The sequence below is a fragment of the Larus michahellis genome, chromosome 8 (genome assembly GCF_964199755.1).
Source record: "Larus michahellis chromosome 8, bLarMic1.1, whole genome shotgun sequence".
NCBI lineage: Eukaryota > Metazoa > Chordata > Aves > Charadriiformes > Laridae > Larus > Larus michahellis.
The window spans coordinates 9,742,699-9,765,002 of NC_133903.1; the positions used below are offsets into that span (position 1 = coordinate 9,742,699).

A 22,304-nucleotide genomic window follows, 5' to 3' on the forward strand; every position below is an offset into this window, starting at 1 on the left:
AGACGTTTAACGGTTCGTTTGCCGTGACTCGCAGCGGGCGGATCCCGGCGCCTCTCGGCTCGCCCCGCCCCCCGTTCCCATGGCAACCAGGGGACGCCGGCTTTGACTGACAGCTGGGCTCTCCAATCTCTTCCGACCGGGGAGCCAATCGGAATCGTGACAGGGCGGGATGGGGGCGGTGCGGAGGCGGCCCGCGGTGATGACGTTCCGGCAGCGCGACGCAGCGGAGGAGGCGTCGGGGTCAGCGGGATGGAGGTGGCCGCCGCGGCCGTGCGGCGTTCGCTGGGGCAAGGCCGGCCCCTCCGCTGTGGGCCGGGTAGGCGCCGGGGCCCGCGCCCGCCCCCCACCCCTCGCCTGTCGGGGCGCCGCCCGGAGCGGTGGAGGCGGGCCTTGCCTCGCCTGGGGCCGCATCAGGCCGCCCGCCTCACCTTTGTCTCTCCGGCAGGTCTCCGGGGGAGGTGGCCTGTGCCCGCCGGGGCGGTATCCCTCAGGTGCTGCAGCACGCGGGTGAGCCTGGAGGACGTCAACAGGCCCGTCATCGACCGCATCATCCGGGTGGACCACGCCGGGGAGTACGGGGCCAACCGCATCTATGCGGGGCAAATGGCCGTCCTGGGGAGGTCGAGCGTGGGCCCCGTTATCCAGGTGAGCGGGCCTGAAAGCGGTCCCCGTGCCTCTGGTTCATTTGCATTTGATTAACAACGGTGGAATGAAGTTGGTGGCTGTGCATCTTTTTCTAAACACGTTGGGGGCTTTATGAAGAGTGGTGGGATGACTCGGTAAGGGAGTTACCAATACTGCAACTGCTGCAGCATTGTCACAAAGACTCTTATTTTGCAAATGTGTTTATGTTTCCTGTTTATAACTATCCTCGTCTGCCCTTCTTTAACATTTCCTCTTTGAGATGTAAATAGCGTTACCTCTGCAGTCAAAGTGTGAGTGGCCTGAGCTGGCTTTGTGTTTATTAAGTTTTTTTGGAAACGTTTAATTTTTCTGATTTCATACTTTACTGTGATCGGGTTCCTTTGCAGCAAATGTGGAATCAAGAAAAAGACCACCTGAAAAAGTTCAATGAACTAATGGTTGCGTACAGAGTTCGACCTACTGTTTTATTACCTTTTTGGAATGTAGCAGGTTTTGTTTTAGGTGAGTTTGAATTATTACTACTCTTGTTGTTTTCGTGAAGTCTTCAAATGTGCAAGTTATTTGTATTGCTTCAGGTTTCACTGTTTGTATATGTGTGGTACCACAATCGTAGGGGCTGGAAGTGCTTTACTTGGAAAGAAAGGTGCAATGGCCTGCACAGTGGCGGTGGAAGAGAGTATATCTGATCACTACAATAGCCAGATCCGAACTCTTATGGAAGAGGATCCAGAAAAGTACAAAGAACTGTTGCAGGTATTTAACTGTGACTTAAAAAGACTTTAACGTACTCATTGAATGACCTAATGTGACTTTAGTCTTTTAAAACTGTATGTTCTTAGAATTTACAGTAGATCTTTTGTTCTATTGCTTAGAACGCTGAAATCAGCATAAACTTGAGGTTAAAAGGCTGTTTTTTTCCTTCACAGCACTAAATTGATCAAGCACCAAAATTAAAATGTATGTTGGATTATCTTCAGCCTGTTTTCAGTAATTCAGCATTTCCCTTTTGACTGGGAGAACTATGCTTTAATTTTGATTAGTTTTAATTGAAAGGAAGGGTTTAGAGGGGAAACAAAAGGAGGAAATATGATTGTGTAGTGACATTTTTCTTATACTGGATATGATTATATAGTTCTAGTCTTGAGTACTGTTCAGAGCACGTAAGGAGCTAATGTTTGTTAGCTCTGCAAGAAAATAATTTCCCAAGTATTTTGGGCATCAAATCGGGACACATTCCTTCAGGGTGCTTATCAGAGACTGCCCTGTTTCCATGTGCAGCACGAGCTCGTTTGTGCTCTCTTTGGTGGGAGCTTGCTTTAGGGTCTGTGTGTTCATTTCCATTTTTGCTATCAGGTTGTTCACTTGTGCTTAGTTTAACATATAGCCAAGTCTGGTTTACTCCCAATGTGTCGTCTTGTTACAGAAATAATATCTGAAGTAACGCAGACTTTGCTGACGTGCACAAGGGAAATACTACCCCCGAAAATAACGACTATAAACTGAGAGGGCATAAAATAAAGAGAAAAAGCTAATCAGCAAGGTTATTCACAGTGTCAATATGAGGAGGACTAGTGATGAAGCCAAATTATGTAAACCTGTTGGGTAGGGACAGTGCTTGGGTGTCTGTAAGCTCTGGGCACTTCATTAAGCAATCCTAGTTACCTGCAGGCATCTCAAGAGAAAATTCTTAAAACTCTTTTGTCCCAGTTTAAAGAACACTATTTTTGTCTTATAATTTTTTGAGTTTTCTAGAATGGATAAAAGCCTGTTGTTTTACAGGGAAAGACCCTTACTGATTATCTGGCAAGGCAGGGACCTTAATTTCCTTATTTAAATTGTGAGAATAATTTGTATTTGGGGAGCTAATTAGTGTTATGAGTTACTATGACTATAGGTTATAGGTTTTCTTCAAACAGTGAAAAAGTGATATATTAAACAGCAGCTTAGTTTTTTTTAAAGACTTTTTTTTGAGAATATTAAAAGAATTTTAAATTTGGGAAATGCTGTAAATAATTCCCTTTTTGCTGAATTGGAGGTTCAGGTCGTTGAGAAATTTTTGAGACCTCGGCCTCAGATGCCTTGTCCTGGTGCATGCAATGGTCAATAGCATAGAGTTTTGTATGCAGCTGCCTTGATTTCTCTGCCAAGTAGACTTGCTAATTAACTGCTACTTTTAAAGGTAATAAAGCAATTTCGGGATGATGAGCGGGAGCACCATGACATCGGGCTTGAGCATGATGCAGAAGCAGTAAGTACAACGTTAACTAATTGGCACATCCGTGAGGATGTAGATGTGATGTTCTTATCTTCCTTATCCAGTGACCGTGATGTAGCTCTTTGTTTGAGAAACAGAAAATAAGGCACTTGATATTCTTTCCCAAAGATAAGAATACACTGCATATTATAGGTGTCATTTTTCTGTGACAGAATTGAATCTGTTGGAACTCATGTCAAGTGTTAAAGTGATTGTGTTTTCCTGAGAGGTGTCTTCTGCAGTTTTTAACTTTATTTTAAGTTTAGATTAAATATTTTTGAAGAGAAGGCTAGTAAGTGCTATCCATATATCTGGGAACGTCAGGCATCATCTTGGTAGACGAACACAACCATGTTAAGAAATGTGGAATACTGAGGGCTGTGTGACTTCTCCCCTTTCTCTCTTGGCTTACATTTGTTGAGAAATGGAAACATTCTGTGAAATTGATTGGTTTTTAATTTGGTTTTCTCTAGGGTAGATAAGACTACAAATACAGGCCTTTTTGGTGGTGTTTTTTGTTTGCTTGTGGTTTTGCTGTGTTTGTTTATGTTTTTTTAGATAATGCTTACTATTTCTTACCACAGTCTGTTTCAAACAAAACACTTCATTAGATGCATTTAATCTTTTATTCTTTGTTTTACAGGCACCAGCTTACTCAGTTTTGAAGACAGCTATACAACTTGGATGCAAAGCTGCAATATTTTTATCAGAAAGAATTTAGTGATATTTTCCATAATGTTTGTGGCAATAACCTGTGACACAAAACTGTATGGAAATTGCAGAAGACTAATAGTTATTTTAAAATTTTCTTCACTAAGCACCTGATTCAGCCATCCTTTGTCATATTGAGTTCAAAAACCATCTATATTAAAGTCAGCTGAGCTAAACATGAATAAAGATGGCAGAATTGGGTCTGTATGAACTAAACCTCCTTATTCAGAGACTGTTCACAAGGTGGCAGCAAAATATGTATGTATGTACATGATTTATGTATATAATGTGTGTGTATGTATATACACACACGGTAAATACATTCTCTGTTGCCTTCACATTTATATGTACTTGAAATAAGCTGGAGCGCATCAGCTCATTTTAAAATGATTAATACTGATTTAGTAGGATATTTTTGAGTTCTGTTTTCAGGGTAAGTAAGTGAAGTACTACTAAGTATTTCTTTTCAGTCTGTCTTGAATAAAGATTGGTATTGTGAGACTTTCATTTGAAGACTCGTTTGTACTTTTGTTGGTGTGTTTTTTTTCCACGCTCAATCCTGAATTCTTTATTTAAGTAGAAATTTTCTTCCGTTGGGTTTTGTTGTTGTGGGGATTTTTTTGTTGGTGGTTTGGTTTTTTGTCTTGAATGTGTGTGTAAAGAATTGATCCCTGGTATAAAGCAGGTGGAGAGAGCAACTTGAAGCACCTGTGGAATTCCACTTCATATTTGTTAGAGCTTTCCAATTTATCTTACTTTGCTTCTAGTCGTCAGTGGCTCTTGGATAGAGACGCTCTTGCTTTCTCCATGTTCAGGCAAATTCCCCACACTTCCTGCTGGCATCCTGGCATGGAGCAATAGAAACAAAAAAAGACACGTGCGTGTCTGTTCTGTTAAATGCTAATTGGAGATGATAAAAGTACAGCAATGGAATTAGTGTGTCTTAAACTGGTGAAAGGTGGACGAGAGGGACTTTGTGCAAGATTGCATCTCTTGGTGCATCTCGTGGTCTGTCTTTATGTCTTAGAACTTCCTGACCATTGTTTTCCCATCGCATCATTAATGAAATTGGATAACTTCTCAAATGCCTGTGGATAATATAGAAGATGCTGATATTTTGATGCAAACATTTAAAGTCCCTGTGAGAGACTTCTATTTGTATAGCTGAGAAGTGTCATCTTTTGACTATATGTGGTCAGGGAGGGAAATGCTATGAATGAAACTGTGGGTCACATAGAATGCACATCTCCGTGCTTTTCCCCTTATATCCACACTTCTAAAACTTTGGGGAGATGCAGCTTGTTGAACTGCCGTAAGCTAATGTTTTTTTTTTCCCCAGTTTTACAGGTTTTCCAGTTTCTACAGCTTTGTGAGTTTGGTTTTGTTTGGTTGTTTGTTTTTTTTTTTTTTAATAAAAATAGCTGAGCTTGGCAGATTAGGGAGCAGAATTTCTTGCATCTTGTTTTCTGGTTAAAAGCTAGGACGTATTAGAAGTCAGTATTTCTTAGCCCAAGCAATGGGGTATAACTAATTGAACAGGTCAGCTGTGGTTGTGGGATGTAATGGGTATAGACCTAGATGAAAAGGAAAGAATTGGAAACCAAGAAATAAAACAGTAGCAAGTGTTGCCTGTTACTGTCGTGAGGAATGGGGCTGGCATTGCCAGTCTTGACTCTTACCTTATGTGGCAAAACTACGCAGTTACATTCAGGCCGGTTAAGTAATTTGACGAAGTTTTGCTGTGGGCTGGTTCCAGTTCTGTTGTGCTGGCCAAATGCTGTGTACTGACTTTGTAGCTGCTTTGAGAGCCGAGGAGGATAAGAAGTGCGGAGTTGCTGCTGGGAATCCAAGACTCATGGATTTCTTAAATCCATGCATCTCAAATCCAAGCATCTGGGAGCTCGGTGAGGCTTCAGACAGCTTTTAATCCAGGTACAGCCGAGTCTACCTTTTTTGAGTAGCTCTGTTGGTGTTTGTAGGTACTGATAGGTGTGTAATTTGACATGAAAGACCTCTTAAAGAGGATTGTTTTCCTTTATTTTGTGAAGGAGCTTAGACTGAAAGCTACATCTTAACATAGAAACTCCTGTATGATTTATTGTGACTGACACTTTGTACATTCTTTAGGAATAATTTCTATCAGTTACACCATTGCAAGTCTGGTTATACTCAAGCTACTGATGTTATTTACATTGTCCAAATGAAGCAGTGTTTGGTTCTTTATCTATGACTGGCTTGCACACCTACTGGAACAGCTTGACTCGAGGAACTCAAAGTGAAATCACAGATTTCTCAGGGACTGTGAAATAAGAAGGTACCTCTAAGGGATTCTCACTTTCCTTGCCTCAGCCCCAGCCAGTTGTGAGCAGCGTACCTGTAAACTTGAGTTTGCTAAAGGTATGTCATATTAGGCTAACACAATATGTTCCCTAGCTTGATCAATTCTCTGAACAAAAGTTACATCTAGCAGATTTCTTGCTTTAATTTCTCTAAAGCATTCGATATGCTGGCATGTGGAGAATTTCTAGGTAATTTGGAGAAGAGAGGTATCAGCACAAAAGAATGGTTAATTAAAGTGGCTAAAAGGGTAACAAGCAGTGTTGAAAGAACATGCAGTGTAGTCGTGTGAGTCACAGACGCTAATAATTGAGTAAAAAGAGGAAAAAAGATTGCTGGATGAATAGTCCATTGTAAAATCTTTAAGAACGGGGCAGCATGGGACGGCATCTTTTGTGAGTCCATTATTGGAACCGGGGAGGGAGGGGCCCAGTGTGCTTTGACTCAGAGCTGGAAGTTGCACACCCGTGCATACAATGGTCCTGTGACACAAACTGGAAACCGAGCCAGACAGTTTCCTGGTCTCTATGCCATTACGTCAGGGTTGAACACTGGACAAGGCATCCGTGGGGCTTTCCTAGACAGATGGTGCTCAGCTGGAGCCTGGTACTCTCCGAGGCAGTGGTTACAGAGGGAGTCTCTGAAGATGTCTGCGGTGGTGGTCAATAGCTGTGGGATTCGCTGCTGACATAGACAAGCGTTCGTGTGATCCTTTGTCCAAGATGTGGGTGGCCTCCGAGACCATCACACACTGCTCACTTGGGGCAGGAACATTTGAGAGACAAATCTCACTTTTAATGCGTTTAGTTCAGCCAAAGGCTGAGAACATCAAATACCAGGCAATCGTCGCGTGAGGTCAGTGTGTTTGGCCGGATCTGTGGTAACTGTGAAAGCGCTCGCAGCAAGTTCTTTGTCCTCAGCAGCTGAAAACATCCTGCACGTTTGAGTGGGCCGTCAGACAGTCACACTGTCACTAGCTGCAGCATAAAAGGTCAATCGGGAGAACAACTCCGCTCTATGCTCCTGATCAGGATTTGGTGGTTCTTGTCACTGCAGCAGCATATTTGCACCCCTCCACTGAAGTGTGGGTGAGTTGTTTTTGTGGCACTTCCAATGGCTATGCGTTTCCCTGCTTGCTGGCAGTTGCTCTTTATTTTTGTTGTTTTACATAGAAAATGGAATTGCTTTTCATTTTCCTCATGCAAAACGGACGGGTTTTTTGTTTAAAAACCTGTTTCAGATATTGAAAGGTTACAAAAGGGCTAGAGATGCTCAAGTGCTGTACGGCACTTCTGTTGTCCAGCTGCTGCAAGGCTGTAGTTTCTTTTTATGTGTAATTTTCAGGCAGAACTAAAGCTGACTAATGTCCGCCACCCCGGCAGGGGTTAATGGCAGGCAGAGGCCAAAGTAGATAGCTTATACAAGTCTGTTATCGTAGCGAGTCTGGATGAACTCTGGTCGTGTTGACAGAGGAAAAGGAACTTGGATCAGACAGGGAGGCTGTGAAATGCTGTATTTTCAGAACAGGGAGCGGGGAAGATGTAGGGTCTTCGCTGTGCCGTGGCGTTTTGGGGCTCTCTTCTGAACCTGAAGATAAGCAGGATCTTGTAATGTGCAGTGGGATGAAATCCTTCCCCTCAAAGTAATGATGGTTTGTCTAGCTCCTGTGATAACCCAAGGGCTTGATCCTGATTCTTCTCCTCCAGAAGGAGAGAGAGTGTCATTTTTTTGGTGAGGAGAAGTAGAGGGTATCCACCCTGTGCGTCTAGAGGGCGTAGGGCTGTTCCCTGCTCCTTGATCCGTGTCTCGCTGTTTTCTCCTGCGGTCAGTGCTGGGGAGGATCTGGCCCCTGTTCTCTGAAGCTGCTCTGGTAATGATGGTGCTTGAAGGCCAGGTGACGTGGCCAGATGGTGCGGTCTGTGTGCTGAGATTTCAGGGTATTTTCTGATGCTCTGACAGCTCTGAAGCAGGATCTCTGCGCTTGCGGGCACCGCTGCTGGCTCAGGAGGAGGAAAACCCAGCGAAGGAAAGCAAACGGGCAATGGCAGCTCTGTCTCACGAAGCGAGAAGGATGGTTCTGAAAATTCAAAGCAGCTCTGAAGACCTGTGGCCCATCAGTAACAACTCTGGAAAGCTACCAGGGTGGCAAGGCGCACGTGATGCCACAGCAGCGTAGCTCTGGCTGTGCCAGTACGTGTTTCAGCCTCTTGCTGCCACAGCTAGACCAGGCAAAAATCAAATCCCCATGGCTGTGATTAATGTGGTGATGCTGACATCAGCGGAATGGACTTATGCCACAAATTATGTAAAACAGAACTCATAAGATTGTTTGGCAGAGAGCTAAATCATGGTCTGAGATGATAAATATTACAGATAGGAGAAATTCTGGATCTAATGGGCTTGATCTTTGTCTGGAGTAAATCCATGTGGCTCACTTGAGCATAATAAAGCTAGGCTTGCTACAGATTGACTGAGGATACGCTATACAGTTCCTATGCTGGGGATGATGTAGATTGCACCTCCATGTTTTCTCTTAGCATTTAAGGGGTTACTTAATCTGTACAGTCCCTCGTGTCTGTCCGGCTGCTTGACCTTAGGGAAGATATCACTTCAAATGGGTCCCAGTCATTTTTTGTCACTAGCTTCAAAGTTGTGGCGTGTCACTTGCATTGAATTCCGCACGTATTTTCAGCTTGGGGAGCTTAAAAGGATAAGTAAAAAAAATATTGGCCAGTTTAAAGGATGAATGTGTGCGGTAAGGGAGGCGATTGTGTAAAGGTACCACTTTTCTATTTGCTGATTCAGTTTACCCAGAGTGGCTGAGATGACAAATCTGAATGAGAGCAGCCTTGCAGAAGTACTCCCAGTTAGAGTGGCAGAACTTAACTTGCGTTGAAGAAACCTTGTTGATATTTATATTTAGAGTTGGGGGCTGACCTAGTGCCGAGTAAGTGAATTAACAGTTAATTGGAACAGGTTCAGTGGGTAACAGTTCTCTGAAACAACTTGGTTGCGCTAGAAGGGAAATTCAGTTCATTTTAGTTAGGTTCTTTCAATAAATGCAGCCTCCTGTTGACTTGAGGGTGTTTTCGAGAAGTACCACCTTACGTTAGCGTGTTACAGAGCAGAACCCAAACCTAAGCAGGCCAGGGAATGGTACCTCTTTGTGTGCAGTAATACAGCTTATGGCAGCAGCATCATGTCATCCCGTTAAGATGCAGATTAATATGCCTATGCTAATATTAAAAAAGGTTATTTTTTGGGTGCTAAATATCTTTGTTTCAAAATTTAAGGCCATGGCCCTGCCTTTACCTGTGCTGCTTTTTAACTGGAAGTAGATGATGTTCTGATGGAAGCCCGGGAATCACGCAGTGTTTGGAAGGGAGCTGTGGAGGTCATCTCCTCCAGCCTCCCGCCGGGGCAGGACTGCGGCCAGCACTAAAGCAGGTCAGCCGTGATTTTGCCTAGCCAGGTGATGAAAACCTCCAAGGACAGAAATTCCACAGTCTCCATGGGCGGCCTGTTCCAGCACTGCATTACCCTACCAGTGATGCCTTTTTTTTTTTTTTTTTCCTTCTTCCCCCTCAATGTCCATTCTAAACCTTGCGAGAACGTGACTGCTGCTGCTTGTTATGTCATGTGGTGCCAGCGTTTGGCTCCGCTGTGTTGGTAACTATTCTTTGAGTAGTTCTAGGCAACTAAGACCACCCTGTTCCTATCTCCCCAGTGTACGTGTCCTTCACTGAGCCCCATGCTGGGAGGCGCCTGGGAGGTGGTGGGAAACAGGGTGCGGATTGGGGTGCACATGTCTCCTCCTTCCTGCTGCGTTTCCACTGCAAAAGGTACCTGTGGGTGGGAGTGTGTCCCGAGCGAGGAGGGTGCCGAGCTGTAGCTCTCCTTGCAACACCTGGTTCCAGAACTGGCACGGGGGAAAGCAAGAGATGCATCTAGCGACCACCTTGACAGTCTCATTACTTGTTTCGGGCTCCAGGCTTTATGTGAATGCCTGAAGCTGTCTTCTGTCCCTGCAGGTATTTTCTACCCAACTGTTTGCATGTCAGTGATTTGTTTTTTAATGTTACCCGTGCCCAGGACAGATTGATTTCATGGTACAGATGGACAGGTGTAGACTAAGGTATTAATGAAAGCAAGTCATACACACACGGTGGGTGTTTTTCCTATTTAAAATATATTTTCTGGAGTGCAGAATCAAAAGATTATTTCTGGCACTAAGAAGTGCTTTTCTGTTTCCTTTGCGGCCGCTGGCCAGCCACCTGCCAGGGACTGCTCGGGTCAGAGCAGAGGCAGCAGCGGGTGGGGGGGATTTGAATTTTTTTTTTTTTTGTGGTACATTTTGAAGGCAAGCTCTGCCAGCCGCATTTTAGCAAGCTGTCATGAATTTCTCCCAAGTCTGTGGTTTGAGGGCAGCTGTATAGTCAGAGGCTAACTGTGTATGCAAATGGCTAAAACATTTAGTGGAGTGAAAAGCATTTGCTTCTAGAAGACAGCCATGCGGTGCCAAGGCAGATGACTTGATCCTGTTGATCTTTGTTGCTGTCTCTGGATTAAAGTAAATTTCCTCTTCAAACAGCAGCCTATGTCTAATTTAAAGCTGTCTCTCGTCTTGTTGATAGATTGTTTCCTCCCTCCTTGGGGGCAGAGATGTACTCCAGAGCTGGCACCCAGCCTCCCAGGCGGGAAAACACCCAGGAGCGGCTTTCCCAGGACCAGTGCCCCAGTGCCAAGGCACAGCGGGGCCTCTGCTCTCCGGGTGTATCATCCCAAGTCTCTCCCAGTGCCGACAGCTGTAGATCCCAAGCAGGCGCAGCAGAGTCCCACTCTCCTCTCGGGAGTGACCCTGCTGTGTTTAACAAATGTCTCCTCTCTGCCAGCCTGCAGCATTCCCATTGCTTTAGGGCTGGATTAAGAGGAGGCCAGCGGGTGCAAATCTGCTAGAGATGGAAGTTTGTGCTTAGCTCTAAGCCCAAGAGCAACGGGGATAATTGGATGCTCCAGGCTAAACGTGTTCTGAGACTTTAGCAACTTGCCTGTGGCCACCTAGCAAGTCTGTGGCAGAAATACACAAAATAAATATAATTTGAGAGGAGTTGAATCTCCCAGGTGTCTGCACTAAGTGTACAGCACTCCTGGTATCTGGTGAAAATGTGCAGACTTCACTGCTTTTAAGTGGTTTTATCCGGCAAAAGAACAGCAGCAGGACTTAAAATCACTGGTGAGATTGTTCTGCAATAGCTTAGTGGCTCAGTTCCAGCTCTGACCTGGAAAGCTGGCTGCTGGTGATGGATGAGGAATTGTCTTCCACATCTCATCTTGTCAGCCCTCGGTGTTCTGACTTTGGCAGGAAAAAATGCAGTTCAGTTGAAGACTTCGAAGGTGGCTGAAATGTTGTGACTTTTAAAAAAAAAAATATAGCAACCGTCCGCTTTGCAATACCTCCCACCCAAATATTGCAGCAATACTTGCTAATGAGAAATAATTATATCTCAATTTTAAGTGGCACGAGTGCTATTGTTTACACAAAATGTGAGAATCTAGTAAGACATCAGGCATATGTTTGGAAGGATAATGCATGAGGAATCGGTTCTCTCTTCTCGGGGAGCTGTGCCTTGCAAAGGAAAATGACAGATACATGTGTTTATAGACAGACTCCAGAGCTGGTTGTATTTGCTTATCATTTGTCATAAATGCGGAGACTTGTGGCACAAAGTACGAGTAGAGCATAAGCTGGAACGTGTGCCGCTCTGCGACAGATGCGGCACCGCTCCTAATGCTCGCTGCGTGTTTGGGGTTGGTGACCAGCAAGAGGCTTTATCCTGGTAAGTAGGTCTGACTAACCTTGAGGCTTCCCATGGGTTGTCGCCTAATCCATGGGAAAAATCCCAAATGGAGCAGGCCACGTACGGCCTGGTTTTCCGCTGCAATTCATAACTGCTGAAACAGCCATCTGGGCCCGCCTGGTACGTTGCTTGACGTGATGCAAAAGCCTTGGGATAAAAATGCTTACTTGGAGCTATTGCTTTAAAGTGACCTGATAGTTCAATACTCCTTTTCAGTTCTCACCGTTCTCCATAGACCTGGCATTCAAACAGAAATAACTCTCGCCACTCACAGTGGTGAAAGCCCTCTGTCTTGTTTTCAGTGATTTTCCTATTAACAAGAAAATCCATGGTTATATGTTTCGCCTCTTTTTATCTTCCCTGCACTTACCAAAATACATGTCATACTGATACAGCCTTTGTTTTTCGAAGGTGTGTTATAATACACCCTCTGTGTGTCGTCTTGTACTGAGTACTTACTCCAGGCTGAAGTGTAGCGAGTTAAGAATAATCAGCAAAACTCTAATACGCTTGTCTTTCTCACTTACTGGAAAAAAAAAAAAACAACCCACCCCAACGACCCCAAACTTTTCACTTATGAACTCTTGTTGTCACAGCCACAAGAAACTAATAGAACAAATTACGTACGTGTGCTGTGTGTGTTAGGGATGAAAACGTAGCGTAACGCCTGGAGGAGAAGTTTATAGAGGAGATTTCCTAGAGAATATTCATCTACGTTGTAAAACCAATGATAAATTTTGCTGCATCTGGCAATTATTTTGCCACGCTCTGCTCTTACTCAGTGTTCACCCTGTTCCTCTTAGGCAACACTTACTCATTTCTGAGTTCTCCCACATACCAAGATATTAATCGGCTTCTCCTGTAAACAGTCAGCAATCTGAAATTGCTACAACACGCCGTCAAGGGCTTGATTCAGTAGCTGGTTTTGTTCGCTTTCTTTTGTTTGTTGATAAGGATAAAGAATCCAAAGTGGATCAAAGTCTGTTCAGTGTCTGGAGCTGGACTTCTGGCCCTGCTTCTCACCCCTTTGTTTAGACCTACGTGCTATGAAGTTTCAGGAGTCGTAGCTGCCACACATCCGTATTTGCCTTAAATCAAGTAACTTCTTAAATGGATTTTAGGCATTTCATTTTTCTTTGTTTTGCTGGGCATAAGTGGAGTCTGATTTTTTTTCTGTGGGCTTTGCTTTCCTTGGCTTCTAAAATCGTTTTATAAGGTGTTGCCCATTGGGATCATTAGGCCGTGGGGCGAGTCCAGCTGCGCCCCTGGGCCAGCAGCGGGGCTCCAGGGGGTTACGGAAAGAAGCAACCTCTTGTGCTGGAGGTAACAAATTACAAGCGTGAGTATTAGGGTGAAAATTGCTGCTGATTCCTGGTGGGTGATAGTATCTATGCTCATGCACATCAGTGCGTGCCTCTATTAATACTGTACATGTCTGAGGGGAGGAATGGGCAAAGCGCCTGTTGTTCAGAGAGAGCGTTCACAGAGGTAAGAGCTGCCTCGGCCCCGCTTGCCACCGCCAGCCATGAGCTGCGTGCGCTCAGGCATGGACTCAACTGCGCCTGGGCAGGGGACAAGTGGACAGGCGGTGGCTGGAACGTGGCTGTAGGTGGAGCCATTTACATTTAGGAGAGCTGGCAGGACCATTTTGCGTCTTCAGGTCTGCTGGGTGCTCTCTCCTGGCTCTCCTGGAATGCCGAGAGCGCGCGGGCATATTTATGCCTTTCCTAGACTGGAAGCCTTCCAGCCCTTCTTGGAAAGCTGGTGACAAACGGTGTTTCCACAGCGCTGAGCAGGAGCTGGGTTTCCCTGAAGCAGAGGAGCGGAGGTTTGATGCTGTTATGATGATGTGGCTGGAGGCCAGGAGAAGACAATGTGGCTGCCATTGAGCTTCTACATACTGGGCCACTGTGCGCTGTTCAGGTATATTTTGACCTGGATGGCTTGCCTTTTGCTGACGGATGAAGGTGGCCACTAAAACTAAGTTATGTTTGTTTCTACCTTTCTCTTTTTTCCCTCTTTTTTAATTTCTCCCCCTTCTTTGATCAACTGACAGGGTGTAAATGGACTTGTTGGCTGGCTGTTTGGGGGATGCCTACTCTTTGTACAAATACCTGCCTTCAATTAATCTTATCTTATTATTTACTCAGTTGTCTAATCAGTGAGCTGAATCAGTGCGGTAGCACATATGCAGCTGTACGCACAGCACAACCTAAAAATGACAGAAGATATTGGAGGCAAATGGTATCCAAGAAACCTGCTGGTTCAAAATTGCTCATTCAAAGTATTTGGTGAAGAGCTTCAAGTAAGATAAATGTCCAGAAGTCCATGAATCATTCATTAAAACAAGGGAAATAAATCCAATGAAGCATTCAATCATCATGAATAATTCATTGTACTCTAATATGGTTAGGAATGATATTTAAAATATATTTCCTAGGCTTATAATTCATAAACCTGACAAAAAAAACTGGTCTAGAAAGAGGGCACGTTATTTATTCCAGAGCCCAAGGCTGGTGCTGAAATTGTGTGAACTGAAATCTCTTAGTGAGTTCAGGTGTGACCCTCGGTATTTCATACTTTTTAAACGACTAAAAATCTTCCCCCAGAGATGAGTTGTTAAAGCTCCCGTCAGATCAGATCCCAGAAAAACTGTAACCACAGCAGAGCAAAAGGTATGGAAATTTCAAGTGTGTAACTTTCAATATCAAAGTGCTCTCAGAGAGAGCTTGAAATTTGTTCAGCCTGAGGCATCTCTCCCGGAGCCTCAGTCATCTGTCACGCCGTGGCAGCAGAGAGAAGGGAGGGGGCTAACACGCTCACACGGGGACGATGTGCCATTTAAGAGCTGCGATCTGAGCAGGAGTCTTGTTTATGGGCGCGTAACCATTCCTATTTAATTTTCAATTCAAGTTCTTCATTCTTTGTCCACCGTGGAGGTCCCCTTTTTCCTGCTACCATGAGGATCAGCAAATTGTTGCGAGGGTGGCTGGTGACGTCTCTGCTCTGCAGTGCCACGTCCGCGGTCACTAACGTGTGATGCTGCAAAGGTGTCTGAGTCTGTTTCACTTTAACACTTTCTATGCTGTCTTTCACTGCTCCATGCCTTCTCCAACATTTATGTCCTCCTTTAATTACGAGCATGTTCTTTTCCATTCAGAGAGGACCCAGACATAAAGATAGCAGAGGCACTGGTGACCCTGCTGCTCGGGAAGGGGTGGGTTTGGGCTCTGCACCATGAGCCCGATGCTGGTGAGAAGCCATCTGCAGGGAGCCAAAGGGGCCTCATGTCACTGGAGATCAGGTACCGGTGGCCGCTGAAGAGGACATCTCAGCATCCTCCATGCCTCTCGGGAAGGCGCCCTGCTGTCCCACCTGCAGAACCTCCCGCTAGTGTCTCTGAACACTGTAATAAGAGCCCCCAGAGGGGGATCCACTCCCTTGCAAGAGCAGGACCTCAGCCAGGTCATGGATGTGTCGAGGTAAGGGAAAAACAACCTCTTGCATTCACTGTTCTCCTCCCCCATTTGCAGGTGCTGCCTCAGAGATGGCAAGTGGAGCAGGAGGCAGAACATGTTCCTGGAGGTAAAGTAAGAAATGAAATGCAGCCCTGAACCAGCTTGTTGTAAAGGCAGCTTGGGCTTGGTTCCAGCCCCCCTTAGGTGAGCCTGTGCGGTTCCTCTGGTTTCAGTGGGGTTGTGTTGCATTTGCACCCATGTGAGATGAGAAGGTCAACTCGTATTTTACAGGGAGCGAACGTGATGCCTTCTGTATGGTAAATCAAAAAAATAGATTTAAATTGAATTAGGTAGAACATGACAGATGATCATACCTCTGTTCAAGGGGTCGGCACTGTAATAATAAGGAAACCTATGACACCAGATGTAAAAATCGCTGTCATTTAATGAGCTTGTCTGGCCTTAAACAGAGACAGGTATATTCCGCACTTGCTGCCTTGCTAATGAAGTAATTGTGTAGCTTTGCATCAATCTGTGGAATCTTTAATCTTAGTTAAAGGAGCACAGCCTGACAAGTTGGCGCGGAGGGGTGCTGGGAGGAGATGGGGTTTAGCCTTCCTGGCGGGATTTCAGGCTCCAGCGCTGTAACGCTGGTCCCCCACAGGGCAGCCGAGCAGGAAAAGAATTCCTCTTGGAGCAGGAAGATTGCGTGAGTGAGGCTGGGGTTTTAGGCATGATTTAAACAACTGCATGTGCAGACATCTATACCAGGCACTGTGCCGCAAGGTTTTCATTTCAGCTGATGATGAGCAGTGCCTGCAGCATCCCCACAGCATCTTTCTGCCCCAATCAGGTGGGCCAGGAGCAGTGCAGAGGATACAGCCTTGTGTGGGCTGGTGTCACCGGGGTGGCACGTCCCGATGGAGATGCTGCCAGGCACAGGTGGGGTGGACACCTTCCTGAGCCCAGGACCTCTGCTACAGTCCCTCTGAGAACACAGAGGTGAGAAAGTGCTACCTCAGGCCCTTTTATCAGTTTTGGGTTGCTTTTGCTTCTGTACAAGCCACTTTCCTTTTAAGCCATTAGCTTTTTCCCTCTCCATCCTTGACAGGATGAGGTAAGAGCCTAGGATAAGGCTTCTGAGAGCTACCTCTGCCCTCCAGCCCTGAAGAACAGGTGCTGTGTCTCACAGCACCACCTTTTCCCACCTTAATTGCCGAGCGCTGATAAGCTGGTTTCCCTGGGCTGATCCTCCCTCACTCAGGTTTTCTCCCATGCTGTTTTTTCCTTCCTTTTCCCTGGGTGGGTGATCCAGCCCAGGCTCATCAGGAGGAGCGTCTGCTGAGCCAGGATCATCTCATTATTTGAGGCTGTAAGCTGGTAACAGCTTGTTCCCTGTTGTGCGCTCGCCTTTGATTTTCCGGGCTGTATTTCATCGCACTGTGCCGAAGCTTCGTCTTTGCAGCTGGGTGCTGCAGGTTATTTGTCAGGCATGAAGCCCTTTCTCCAGTCTCGTGGCAAGCTTAGGGGTACAAAAGCCGAAAGCAGAAAGACACAGAGGCCGGGGAGGTGGCTGCTGCTCTTTAAAAGCCATCAGTGACACAGACACAGCGCTGCTGAAACCAGCAGAAAGCTGTGGGATGGGCCCGAAGTCTCTTCTCTAACTCCCTTGCGCTAGTTTATGAAAAACAGAAGCTTTTTTTTATTTTGGTGTTGTGGTTAAGGCAATATATATCGTCAAGGAGCTGTTTTCACGGTGTGACTTGAGATTCTCTGCCAGGATAAATTTACAAATTCTGGTAGATGGAATTTATACGTGTGGTGGTGGAAGTGAGGGAAGTTTTACCCTACTTTACGAAAACTTATATTAAAAAATAAGGTAAAAAAGAACAGGTGATTCTCTGAGCAGCCAATGAGGTTTGGGCTTTATTGCTCGCAAGTGGAGTGAAATGGGGCGGCAGGGCTGACATCCTGCTGCAGCCTGAGGACCTCAACAGGACCTTTCTCACATAAATTTGCATACATTAATGCTTCGGACTTCTGCTCTCTTTCCCAACAGCCAATTTCAACCAAAGTGATTGATTGCAAAGCTCTTTTGAGAGGGAGAGCTGGACAAGCAGCAAAGTTTCCTTGGGAAGGAACGGGAAAAGTGTGTTCCACCAATGTGAGCAATGACAAGCAAGTTGAAACCTGTGTTAAATTCCCTTTCCTAAGTCCTCTCTTTGCAAACAGGCATTAAAGATCCAGACCTATTTAAAATGGTCCAATCTTGCTAAACTGATTTTAAAATCAATCAAATAACACAATAAGCCCTAACTGGCATAACGAAACTGTTACAATCCTCATTTAAATTACTCTGCTCGAATCGGCAAATTAGGGCTCAGCTATGCGATCAGTTTTTATTAGTTTAGCAAGTTATGGTGCAAATACATGTTTAAGTGACTTACCATTAATTAAGCTAAGCCATTTCAGTTGCTGATTAAATTTACATTTGAACACACACACACACACACATCCAGGTTTAATTAGATTGGTATTAAACCGTTTTTTGTTAAACTAGTTTAACACAAGCACACGATGCAAGATTTAGCTCTACCTGAGCCAAACCTGGGGGCTACCTGGCTCCATATGGGTGGTCCTTGGACCCACGAGCTCTGCTGAGCCCTGGGGGTGGTGGGGAAAGGGGAGGGGGCTGCACAGGCTCCTGCACCCCACAGCCTGCCCTGCACAGGGAGGGGGACACGTTGGGGCCTCATCTGGCCACCCAAGGTCTCGGGTAAGAGCCTGAACTGCAGTAGGGCAGGTCAATGGGGTTGATTTTTGGCAGCACGCTCCAGCAGGGAGCTGGGAGGACCAGCAGAGCGTGTTAACCTCCTCTGCTGCCCCAGGAGAGCTAGCGGGGCTTGTTGGCTCCAGCACTGGGAGCTATACACCAGTGTGACTGCTGTCGCTCGTACGCGCAGCACTTCAAACGCTGAACTTAAAGAGCAAGTGCAAGACTTAACGATCTTGAGCTGGAGAGTTTTCATGTTTCCATTTTCGATGTAAGAAACATCTCTGATGGAAATACCTAAGGGTATTTCCACTCACAGTTACTGCTGGTTCCCTTTCCATATGGCAGTTTTATGCTTGCGCTCCCTTTGCTGAAAGATGTTTCCTTTCCATGATGCTGTAGTTGGCTTTCTTCACAATACCGGCAGCTTCAGCCCTCTGGAGGACAGGTGACAATGGTCTCCCATGCTCACACGCGTCAGGCAGAGCTCAGCATGCCAACTGACACCAATGTAGACAGGCTGGGGGGGTTTGTGCCTGTTTCAATAGCTGGAAACATACAGGTATGGCTTCCTGAATGGCAGCGTAATGGGTGAGTATAAACGTCCTGCTTGCGCAAGTTTCTATGCAAAATAAGTCCTTGAGGGTTTTCAAACAATACGGGACAAGCTGGAGATGAGGCAGCTGATGCTGGTACTGTTCACAGTGTAGAGCTAGGGTATTTCTGGCTGTAGTAAGGACAGGCTCGGGCAAGAAATTGTTGTATGATTTACTCAGGAAGCTGTCCTTCTACAGCAAGGAAATCCTGTATTGGGCTATATGTCATTTGTAGCAGCCAGGTCTGCTTGCAGGCTTTCTGATTAAGAAGTGCTACACCCTGCTGATAGCCAGGGAGCAAACAGAGTGGCGAAGGTGGCAAGAACATCCCACTTATTAAATAGAAAATATTTTAAGAGAGAATGTGTAGTCACACCCTTACCCCCAAACCCCTCCGTGTCCACGCAGGAGCTCTGGGAGTTTGGCTCTGCTCAGTCCTGGGTTGCTGAGGCTCCTCAGCTGTCTGTGGTAGCAAGACACCCTCTCCAGTTTTCCCACCCCTGAACGGGGACTCGGCTACCCTGCTGCTGTGGCTGGCCAAGATTCATTAGTCCACAACACAAAATGGATTCATGTCTGCCTGATTGTGTTGGTTTTGCTGTAACAAATAGCACCCCATAAAACCTGGTAGTCAGAGGAATGGCAGGTGAAGGATGTTTATTTTGATGATGGCATCTCCTTCGCAGGACCACCCAGTGGGTTGGGGGAGGAGATGTGGTAGCAGCTTTGTTTCAGAGGAAATACTTAAAAGAGTAACGATTGGGGCATGAAGTCAAGTCTTTCAAACTTTGGGTTTTTTTGCAATTGATTATTGTACTTTTCTGCTGTAGACAGTTTAACAGTGCGTGTTACGGTGTTGGAGGTGTGACCCGCTGGCTGTGGAAGAGCAGCTGTACATCACTGGTGCAGGAAGGGATCCCCGTATAATTCCTCCTGCACCTGCAATGGGCTACATGCGGCTCTGGTTCCCTGGAGCAGGTACTGACCCGGTGGGAAGTCTAAGGCTTGTGCCTCAGGTATGTCGTGAAAGCATGAGACAAACGTTGTCACCTTGTCTGTGCCTTCTGTCTTTCTGCCACTTTCTTCTCACTTTCTGCTCTCAGGTGGTGAGCTCACTGGTGCAGAGCGCGCTTCCTGCGTCTCAGGCTGTGTCTGGCATATGGTCGCATTGACCGATCAGTTACGCAGAGGTATGAAACACTGCGAACTGTGGGGAAACTTTAATTTGGGTCCTGCACTTGGGTCGCAACAACCCCATGAAGCGTTACAAGCCTGGGGAGGAGTGGCTGGCAGAAAAGGACCTGGGGGTGTTGGTCGACGGCCGGCTGAATATGAGCCAGCAGCGTGCCCAGGTGGCCAAGGAGGCCAACAGCATCCTGGCCTGTATCAGGAACAGTGTGGTGAGTAGGACTAGGGAAGTGATCATCCCCCTGTACTCGGCACTGGTGAGGCCCCACCTTGAGTGCTGTGTCCACTTTTGGTCCCCTTACCATAAGAAAATACACTGAGGTTCTGGAGCAGGTCCAGAGAAGGGCAACGGAGCTGGTGAGGTGTCTGGAGCACAAGTCTTGTGAGGAGCGGCTGAGGGAGCTGGCAGTGTTCAGCCTGGAGAAAAGGAGGCTGAGGAGAGACGACCTCGCTCTCTACAACTCCCTGAAAGGAGGGGGTAGAGAGGTGGGGGTTAGCTCTTCTCCCAAGTAACAGGCAATGGGACAAGAGGAAATGGCCTCAAGTTGTGCCAGGGGAGGTTTAAGCTGGATATTAGGAAAAAATTTTATACTGAAAGGGTTATTAAGCACTGGAACAGGCTGCCCAGGGAAGTGGTTGAGGCACCATCCCTGGAGGTATTTAAAAGACCGGGTAGACATAGTGCTCAGAGAGATGGTTTAGTGATGGCTTTTGTCAGAGTTAGGGTGATGGTTGGACTCGATGATCTGAAAGGTCCCTTCCAACCTAGGCGATTCTATGGATGCTATATACCCAACACTTCCTTCGGCCTCTGCGAATCTCCTCATGCAGATTGTATACACTGGGATATCTATTTTTAGCTCAGACTTGCATGTGAATAAGTATAATGTTATTCCTTATTTAGTGAACAGGATATCCTGGACATGGGGCATTCTGAAGCAAATGTTTAGATAACATCTATTTAAACAATGGATGATCTAAACAATGGTAGTAAAATCGGTGTTGTCAATTCTCTCTGGTCCTGATTTTGAGGTCATGGTCATTAGTGTACAACGTATTATTTTTCTGGAGTACGCAATTGCTATTAAAAACCTCATAAACTTTTTTTTTTTAGTTTTATACAGAAACAAGACGACTACTGCTTAAAACGAGGAGCCATCAGCATTACAACTTGCCAGCAGTGGATTTTATAGATATTTTAATCCAAACACGTAAACTGCTACTTCTTTGGGAGACAAAGAAAGATGAAAACAAATCTGATAGCCACCACAGAAGTAAATGTATTGCATGTGCTCCGGTTCCCTGGAACGTGGTGTAAGACCATGCAGGAGAGGTGAGTCACATATCACTGCCATTTGTTCTCAAGTTCAACGCGTTCTTGTTACTAGAAGTGACAAGAGGAGCAAAGTACTCCAGATGTGATAAAATGGTTTATGTCTCTTCCTCTGTGATGGGTTGTAAAATGCAAACTATAAATAAGCCGCGATAATGGGGAGGAACTGCACCCATTGCAAAGTAAATACAGCCCCTGCAGAATAATTTCAGCAGGACGGGAGCGAGGGGTAATGAGGAATGGTGCTTGTTGCTATTTGCTAAAAAGCAGTTTTGTGTTTATGACCACTTCAATTCTGGTACAGCAGCCACCAAATGCCCTTAGCTCCTGCGAGCAGACGGATGGAGTCGCTCTTAAATTGGCTCTTTCCAAGTAAGGTCTGGATGGTAAAGCTGCGCAATCGCTCACCTCTGCGCAGTCTCCCACCTCTGATGTATTCAGGATTTTGCCCAGAGACCCAGCCTGTGCTCAGGGAGTCGTGAAGCAGCCAAGGGCCCAGGAAACAGGTTGTTTGCCATCTTTTATCAGCCGTAGGCTCTACAGCTCTTGCCTTGCCGCTGGCTGAGGAGGTGAGAAAGGACTAGCTGCTCATTTAACCAGCAGAAGTAAAAATCAATGTTGTGGATTTGCTCTGGTCCTGGATTTTGAGGTCATGGTTATTAGCATACAACCTGTTATTCTGCAGCTTGAGCGAGGCTGCACCGGCCCTGTCTGGTGCCTGTATGAGCACATGCTGGGCTGGTGTTTGCACTGGTGGGTCTGGTGTGGCTTGTCCAATGCTTTCTGCCAGCTGGCCCCTGGGCTTGTCCCGCTGGCCGGGGTGACATCTGGATTTTCTCCAGCTCGCGGGGCCCACAGCTGGTGGGGAAGCGGTCGCTGTCCCCCTGTTCTCAGGTCCCACAGTGACAGTGGCCATGCTGCTGAGCTGTAGGTCACCCCATGGGCAGCAGCTGCCTGACAGGCACAAAGGGCCATGCCAGCTCCTGCAGATGTAGCTGTCTGTCTCCGGAGCGTGGATGTGCAGCTAATCCAATCAACCTTGCGTGAAAAGACAGCGCAGGCTGTCTTGAAAAATCAGTATGCCTGTAGCGAGACCCGAAAGCATGTGAAACATGCCGGGCTTGAGGGCGTAAAAAAGCACAGGCTAGTAA

The 22,304-nt window shown here is 46.1% G+C and overlaps 1 protein-coding gene and 1 long non-coding RNA gene across 2 annotated transcripts; both read left to right on the plus strand.

The window, feature by feature from the left end:
• The first annotated feature begins 177 nt into the window (after positions 1 to 177).
• COQ7 (coenzyme Q7, hydroxylase) lies at positions 178 to 4,117 on the plus strand. Its single transcript, XM_074598409.1, has 6 exons — positions 178 to 316; positions 446 to 645; positions 1,032 to 1,146; positions 1,259 to 1,398; positions 2,825 to 2,893; positions 3,543 to 4,117. Exons 1-6 carry the CDS (start codon positions 250 to 252, stop codon positions 3,618 to 3,620), a joined length of 669 nt encoding a protein of 222 aa, XP_074454510.1. The 5' UTR covers positions 178 to 249; the 3' UTR covers positions 3,621 to 4,117.
• A 15,162-nt stretch (positions 4,118 to 19,279) lies between these two features.
• On the plus strand, positions 19,280 to 21,089 carry LOC141747811 (uncharacterized). Its single transcript, XR_012588814.1, has 3 exons — positions 19,280 to 19,610; positions 19,736 to 19,822; positions 20,935 to 21,089. It is a non-coding gene; the product is annotated as an uncharacterized LOC141747811 (long non-coding RNA).
• The last annotated feature ends 1,215 nt before the right edge of the window (positions 21,090 to 22,304 follow it).